The 8,595-nt window shown below is 39.4% G+C and overlaps 1 protein-coding gene across 1 annotated transcript; it reads left to right on the top strand.

Annotated features, from left to right (window-relative positions):
• Window positions 1-7,093: 7,093 nt before the first annotated feature.
• Window positions 7,094-8,059, top strand: LOC131904280 (vomeronasal type-1 receptor 4-like). Its single transcript, XM_059255353.1, has one exon. It carries the CDS (start codon window positions 7,118-7,120, stop codon window positions 8,057-8,059), a length of 942 nt encoding a protein of 313 aa, XP_059111336.1. The 5' UTR covers window positions 7,094-7,117.
• The last annotated feature ends 536 nt before the right edge of the window (window positions 8,060-8,595 follow it).

Below are 8,595 nucleotides of genomic sequence, written 5' to 3'. Positions count from 1 at the left end.
CTGAGCTTGAAACTGAACCTTGGTCATCTACAAAAGTAAGAAAAGTACTTAACCACTGAGCAATCACTCCAATCCTTGGAACTGTGTTCTAATGTTGTTCATAAATACAAACTTTGGTCATCAGATTTCTACATTAGACACATTTATCTACTGAATATTGTCCTATGTCTTGAATGATTCTGCTTTGATGTGTTAATAGGCAACTCATGTAGGCATTTTTCCTGACAGTCTTTGGGACCTCATAGTTAGGAGATGTTGATAGTATGTAGGATACAAGGTGATAGGAAAAGTCTCTCTTGGGGCAAGGCCATGCAGCTTGCCTCTACTTTAATAGCAATGGAGCTCTGTTCCTTCTACATGCCTCTCTGCCATGTGCTTTGTGCCCAAAGGACTGGCAGAAAAGTTTCCATTCTAATTCCTAATTGCTTCCTTGGAGTTGCTCATTTTGTTTTCTTTTGTGACATGACCAAGGTATTTAAAAGTTACTTCAGACCCTTGTTGAAATGCTGTCATCATGGGTATAGAAGTGATTTGAAAATCACCAATCTTCTGGGAAAGAGTACCAATAGATCGTGAACCTTTAAATCAGGGAAAGTGTCCCATCCCAGTTATAGCAGAGTCTCACTTCTTATGGCAACACCTACCACCATGGTGTCACCGAGGACTAAGGTGAGTGACCAGAGAATAGGCACACCAAGAACTGAATACATTAGAAAGCACTTCTTGGAGAAGCCATGCTTATGCTAATGAATAACTTTTATTCTCTAGCTCAGTACCTATCTTAATTGTGCTTGTACTTAAGAAATCTTTATTAAAATAATCTTTCAACAGCTCTGCTGAAAGGAGAGAAAGGAAGAGGTGAGGAAGGAAAGAAGACAGCAAGAAAGGAAGGATGGAAGGAAGAAAAAAGACAGAAGGGAGGAATGAATATAAGGAAATAGGTGGGGTAGGGGAAACTCTGGTATTGGGTCAGGAACAGGGAATTTGAATGGGTTTTCAGATGAAACTGCGGCTATTTATAACTCAGGGCAGAGTCAACTTTCACCAATCCTCCCCAAAGTGTGTGAACCCTGCTCCTCCCATGAGCCCGTACTGAGTCTCTCATAGTAGAAATATCTTAGTAAAGTATCTCCTAGTAATATCACCTCATTTTCATCTGTCTAGCTTCACTTGGTCGCCTTTGTCTCTATCTCTCCTCTATGGCTCTGGCTCCATCTCCATCTTTCTCACCTTCTCTCTATTGCTTTCTACATGTCTCTTTTAGATTTTAAAGGGAAGATTTAGTTGGATTCTTCTTTTTGTTTACTAATGATACTGGGAATCACAACCAGGGCCTTGAACCAACAGGACAAGCCATGAGCTGCATCCCCATCTCATCCTAAATAGCTTGAAATACTTTTAATATTTTCATTCCTATTATGAATCAATTTATATACTTCTGGAAAGTGCTATATTCTATTTTTGTGTCTAAATAGATGATTTAGGAATGGGTGGAATAGAACATTGATACTGGGAATTAAAATTTTTATCTATGATAGAATTATAGGGTAGTTTTCTACTAGGAAAAATGAATTTTTTGGAACCTTGAAGATTAAGAGTTAAAAATTAAATGAATTACAAGAAAGGAATAGAAGCATACCAGGAGTATGCTTTATTTCTTGGTATTTCAGCTATTCTTAAACATGAAAGATGTTTTCATGACTCTATTTCTATGTTTCACTTAATATACCCCAAAATTGGTTGTTAGAAGCTTCCAGCTCATGTATTATCTGCAAGAACATAAAGGTACAGTACTCTGGTCATATGAAGAATTAGGCCTCTTTCCCTCTGGAAAATACACACAGATGTGTCTGGCTTTCTATTTTCCTGTTATCTTGGTCCCTGTCTACAATTTCAGAAGCTATCATATATCTGTCTCATGTCAGGAAATTCATTAATAAGTGAATCCCAAGCCAAAATGACAGCATCAAAAGTCTATCATATTGTATACCTATCAAATACTTTTCTAATTCTTCCTTCTAGACAAAAATGCAAGTTTATCAATATGACCTCAAGCTTTGTATCACTAAACAATGAGCCCAAGTCAGTGTCATCTTAAATGACTGTCATCCCTGTAGTTGTGTAGCACACAACATTGCAAGAATTTCTCATTTATTGACCACAGTGCCCTTACTTTTTAAGTTAAAATCAAGTTTTAGCTACAAATATTTATCATATTAACTATTGTCAGTTTATAGTGCAGTCATGTGAAAAATAATCCTATTGTTCTGCAGCTGATTTCCAGAACATTTCATCACAAACTTAAAACTCTGTGCTCAAGAAACAAACACTCATCACCTTCTCTTTGCATCCCTGTCAATCATCACTCTAATGTCTTTTACATTTTCATCCCTTGATTCAGTGACTGTTGGGAAGGAATATGCACATCACACAGCATGCATGTGTGGAGATTAGAAGATGTTTGGGAGTTGGTACGTACCTTTCATCATGTGGTTTGGTTTTTAAATTTTTAATTAGCAAACATAGTACTTAAGTTCATTATGAAATTTTCAAGCAAATTTATTGATTATTCTCTTCCACTTTTCTTGTCCATTCCCCCAAAACACCCTTCCACCTCCCTATACCTTTGTAATTCTTCTTACTTTAATGACACATTTGTCCTATTTCCTCCCCCTTGACTCCTCAATACCACTTTCTTCTGCATCTTTTGACCTCCTTTCTGGAAGCATAGCCTATAAACACATACTCTCAACACTTCCATACATGTGGACATTGTTATCCATGTCCCTCTTGAGAAAGAACACGTAGTTTTTGTTTTCCTGTGTCTCTGTCACCTTCTTGATTTCCTTGTAAGTTCTTCATGAGTATTTCATGGTTTCATTCTCCTTTACAGATGAACAAAATTCCACTGTATATATATATATATATATATATATATATATATATATATATATATATATATCACACTTTCATATCTACCGATGTATATCTAGGATGGACATCATTTCCTTGTTATTGTGAATAATGCAGCAGTTTACTTGGATTTACAAACTTCTCTCAGACAAGACATAGAGTCTTTTGTGTATAATCTCAGAAATTATACAGCTGTGTTACATAGTAATTCTACTTTTAGTATATTGAGAAAGCTTTTATTTAATTCTATAATGAACTTAATACATTCTCTCCCACCAGTATAGAATGTAGAATCCTTTTCCCACATTGTCAGTATTTGTTGTTTTGTATTCTCTTGATGTTAATCATTCTAAGGGTTGCAATGGAGTCTCAAAGTGCTTGTAGTTTGAATTTTCCTGATAGCTAAATATGTTGAAGGCTTTTAAAAATCATTTACTCCCATATGTGCCTTCTCACTGCCCATTTCATTAACCGGATTGATGACTGGAAAGTTTGTAAAGAGACTGTTCATTCTTTATTTTACTTTATACATTCTAGTTTAAAAAGCTCCTTAGTGAAATACAGAAGTCAATAACTCTCTCCCATTCTGTAGGATGTATCACCTCTCAGCTGGTAGTTTTCTTTAATGTGAAGAAAGTTTCTTATTTCATGTAGTTCCACTCCTTAATTTTTGGTGCATTTCCTGTGCTGTTGGGTCTTGTTGCCACTACCTACATTTTGTATTACTAACATTTTCCTGAGAGTTTTAGTATTTCAATTTTTGAATAATAAAACATTAATTTTTGTACACTGTAAGGCTATATAGAGATATTGCTATACTTATGTGGTGAATATTCATTTTATGCAAAGCCATTCAAGATCAGAACGTCTGACCACTTAGCTACACAAGATGGTCAAGAAAGAAGTGATTGTATCTTCCTGAGATTCTTCCTAAGAACTGCTGAGACTCAGCAGGGCAATGGTGGGGAATGCCAGACCCCTCATTTATCCTTCTTACTCAACACTTGGTAACGATTTATAAATTTTGTTGAAGAAAACCAATAGTAATTAGTAAATCTTCTACAACATTCTATGTTCCTATAGAGTAGACACAAGGGATCTTATTTCACCATGTGCTCAGTAGCTTTAACTCCTGCTTTTGTTTATGTTTATTTCTTTTGCTTAATACCTGTTTATACTGCATGTGATGATAGCTCATTGCAATTTGGATTTGCATCACCTCATTGTATTCCCTTAATTACTGGTGGTGTAATTACTCATTTTGCACACATTATAGACATTTTTTAATTGTTTATAGGAAATTTATCCAGGGATGAAATCCATCTCTTATTTGTTTTTTGTTTTAAGCTTTTCTTTTTTTAATTTTTTATTTATTTATTTATTTATTTATTTATTTATTTATTTATTTATTTATTTATTTTTGTAATACAATTCAGTTCTACATATCAGCCATGGATTCCTTTGTTCTTCCCCCTCCTGCCTCCTCACCTTTCCCCCAGCCCACCCCCCATTCCCACCTCCTCCAGGGCAAACCCTTCACCGCGAACTGAGAAAAACCTGGTAGACTCAGTCCAGGTAGGTCCAGTTCCCTCCACCCAGGCCGAGCCAAGCGATCCTGCATAGGACCCAGGTTTCAAATAGACAACTCATGCAATGAGCACAGGACCCAGTCCCACTGCCTAGATGCCTCCCAAACAGATCAAGCCAATCAACTCTTTTTTTATGAAGATCCATAACATTTACTGATTTTTTTTAATTTTTATTTTGCAATACAATTCAGTTCTACATATCAGCCACGGATTCCCTTGTTCTCCCCCCTCCCGCCCCCCTCACCTTCCCCCCAGCCAGGCCCCCGTTACCATCTCCTCCAGGGCAAAGCCTTCCCCACAGACTGAGATCCACCTGGTAGACTCTGTCCAGGTAGGTCCAGTCCCCCCCTCCCAGGCCAAACCAAGGGACCCTGCATAGGCCCCAGGTTTCAAACAGCCGACTCATGCAATGAGCACAGGACCCGGTCCCACTGCCTGAATGCCTCCCAAACAGATCAGGCCAATCAACTGCCTCACCCACTCAGAGGGCCTGATCCAGTTGGTGACCCTTCAGCCATTGGTTCATATTTCATGTGTTTCCGTTTGTTTGGCTATTTGTCTCTGTGCTTTATCCAACCTTGGTCTCAACAATTCTCGCTCATATAAACCCTCCTCATTCTCGCTAATTGGACTCCCAGAGATCCACCCGGGGCTTAGTCATGGATCTCTGCATCCAGATCGTTCAGTAGTTGGAGGAGGTTTCTAGCACGACAATCAGGGTGTTTGGCCATCCCATCACCAGAGTAGGTCAGTTCGGGCTGTATCTCGACCATTGCCAGCAGTTTGTTGTGGGGGTATCTTTGTGGATTTCTGTGGGCCTCTCTAGCACTTTGCTTCCTCCTATTCTCATGTGGTCTTCATTTACCATGGTCTCCTATGCCTTGTTCTCCCTCTCTGTTGTTGATCCAGCTGGGATCTCCCACTCCCCCAAGCTCTCTTTCCCTCGACCCTTGCCCTTCACTACCCCCACTCATGTCCAGGCTGTTCATGTAGATCTTATTCCATTTCTCTGTCATTGGGTGATCCCCGTGTCCTTCCTGGGGTCCTGTTTTCCAGGTAGCCTCCCTGGTGATGTTTTAAATACTCTTTTTAGGGTAGAGAGATGAGTCAGTGTTTCAGAGTGCATACTGCTCTTACTTTGAATCTGAGTCCAGTTACTAGCTCCTACAGGTGGCTCACAACCATCTAAAAATCCAGCTTTGGGAGAACCCATGCCTCTGGCCCCTGCTAGGATTCACTTTCATATGCAACCACCACCAGCACACACACACACAATCAACACTAAAATATATCTCAAAATAAAATATTCTTTATATTCTGAATATTTAACCCCTCATTCTAAAAATGATTTTCCTTATTTTCTCATGTATTCCTTGATGAATTTTGAGTTTTAGTCATGTGAATTTCAGAAATTATGGCATGTTTTAAAAATTCTATCTTTGAAAATTGACCCTAAATCACTGTGTTTGGTCAAAAGCAATGAAAACATTAGACTTTGGGGGAGGGATTTTGAGACAAGATTTCACTTTGTGTAGCACTTGCTGTCCTGGAACTAACTCTGTAGACCAGGTGAGCCCCAAATTTATATGTATGTCTGCCTCAATCTCTTTATTACTATTTTGAAAGTTATGTGGTACATCATCCAGTGAAAACACTATGTTTACTAAACATATCAAAACTTTCCGTTTAAAGAGTGCAGATATGTCCTTCAATAAAGAACAAAGTTTTGGAAATTCTTCTTCAATAAGAGAGCTATGTAAATACAGTAAATGGATACATATATTATTTGAGCTAACATCTTGAAATAATTCACATTCATAATGTATTTCCAGGTTCTGTTGACCATAATATTTTTTTTCTTTTCTCCTTTTTTTTAATTAAGAGATTTTCTATTCATTTTACATATCAACCACAGATTCCCCTGTAATCCTTCCTCCCACCCCCAGCCTTCCCCTGCAACCCACCCCCCATTCCCACCTCCTCTAAGGCAAGGTCTCCCATGGGGAGTCAGCAGTGCCAGGTACATTCAGTTGAAGCAGGTCCAAGCCCCTCCTCCCTGCACCAAGGCTGCACTATGTATCTCAGCATAGGCCCTAGGTTCCAAAAAGCCAGCTCATGAACTAGGGACAGATCCCGTTCCCACTCTCTGGGGAACCCCTGAACAGTTTAAGCTAAACAACTGTCTCGCTTATCCAGAGGGCCCAGTCCAGTACCATGGGGCCTCCTCAGCTATTGGTCCATAGTTTATGTGTTTCCACTAGTTTGGCTAGTTGTCTCTGTACTTTTTCCAATTATGGTCTCTATATATCTTGCTCATAGAATCCCTCCTCTCTCTCATTGATTGGATTGCTGGAGCTCCTCCTGTGACCTGGCCATGGATCTCTGCATCTGCTTCCATCAGTCACTGGTGAGGGTTCCATGATGACAGTTAGGGTATTCAGCCATCTGATCATCAGAGTAGGTCAGCTGAGGAACCCTCTTGATCATTGCCAGTAGTCTATGGTGGAGTCATCTTTGTGGATTCCTGGGGACCTCTCTAGTACTCTGCTTCTCCCTATTCCCATGGTGCCTTCATTTATCAGACCATAATAAACTTATTTACAATTTTAATAGGAATGAAAATGGCTTCTGACAACTTGGCAATGGGAATTTTCCTCTTTTCCCAGATTACAGTAGGAGGGCTTGGAAATTCCTCAATACTATTTTATTATCTCATTTTGATAGTCACTGGAAAGCATTTAATGCCAAAAGATCTGATTATACAACACTTGACTTTCGCCAACTGCTTGTCTATCATCTCAAGAGGCATTCCACGGACGATGTCAGATTTTGGATTTAAGTATTTTCTAGATGATGTTGGATGTAAATTGATAGTGTATATTTGCCGCATAACAAGGGGGATGTCCCTGTATGCCATGTGCCTACTAAGTTGCTTCCAAGTGATCACAATCAACCCCAGCAACTCCTGGTGGATCACTCTTAAACACAGAGCCACAAAGTATATTGGTCCCTCCCGCTCACTAGGCTGGCTTGTGCACCTGCTTCTAAACTTCTTGACTCCATCAAGAGTGTCAGGCCCTATTTACAACAAAAATGCAACTAGCAGGATGAATTATGGATACTGCTCATGGTTTGCTTCCGGCAATGTGGCTACAGCACTTTATATGTTCTTACTGTGCTTCTCTGATGGCCTGTGTCTGGGTCTCATGGCCTGCTCAAGTGTCTCCATGGTGAGCCTCCTCTACAGACATAAAAGACATGTGAAGCATATTCACAGTTCTCAACACTTTCTGAAAGTCTCACCTGAGGACAGAGCCACCCAAACTATTCTCACCCTAGTCTGCATATTTGTCATCTCTTACTCATTCTCATCCATTGTGGTCATCTTCACAGCCTACTCCAAAGGTTCTGTGCCATGGGGAGTAAGTGTACTTCTATTTCTAGAAATATGCTTTCCCGTAGTTTGCCCCTTTGTTCTCATCAGCAGTATCAAGTCTAGTTCCAGCATATTTTTACCCTGCTGTGGTAAGAGAAAGCTTCTCCCAAGTTTGACATGACCCCTCTTATCTCCCTTTGTTTATATATTAGCATATTCTTTTATCTGTTGTATAATGCCAAGACTCCAGATTAGAAATATCAAGTATCTTCCTGCCTCTATCTCCTTCAGCAAATCCTCCTGGTGTGGGCCACAACAACTGTCAATAACACTCAAGTCCATGTAGATCAAAGGCCTCAACTTAAAATGTGATATAATGAATCTGACAGCATAGAAAAACTCATTCATATAGGGACAACTTCCTGAACAGACCATGTATAGTGCAAGTACTAACATAACCAATTAATAACTGGGACCTCATGAAGCTGAAAATCTTCTGTAAGGCAAAGGACACTGGCAATATGACAGAATGGCAGCCTGTAGAATGTGAAAATGTCTCAGCAACTCCACACATACAGAGGGCTGATATCCGAATTTCATAAAAAACTTTAAATGAAATTCTAAACGGTCTTATTAAATAAGAAACACAGAGCGAAATGCAGAGTTAAAAGCCCAAAAGATCAGAGCACTAGCGAAGCCTTTAGCTTACCAGTCGCT

This window comes from Peromyscus eremicus, chromosome 1 (genome assembly GCF_949786415.1).
Source record: "Peromyscus eremicus chromosome 1, PerEre_H2_v1, whole genome shotgun sequence".
In the NCBI taxonomy this organism is placed as follows: Eukaryota; Metazoa; Chordata; class Mammalia; order Rodentia; family Cricetidae; genus Peromyscus; species Peromyscus eremicus.
This window is presented reverse-complemented; position numbering and strand designations above follow the sequence as displayed.

Bases quoted from the DNA above. Each gene is read 5' to 3' on its own strand.
- LOC131904280 (XM_059255353.1), top strand. From the start codon at position 7,118: ATGAAAATGGCTTCTGACAACTTGGCAATGGGAATTTTCCTCTTTTCC.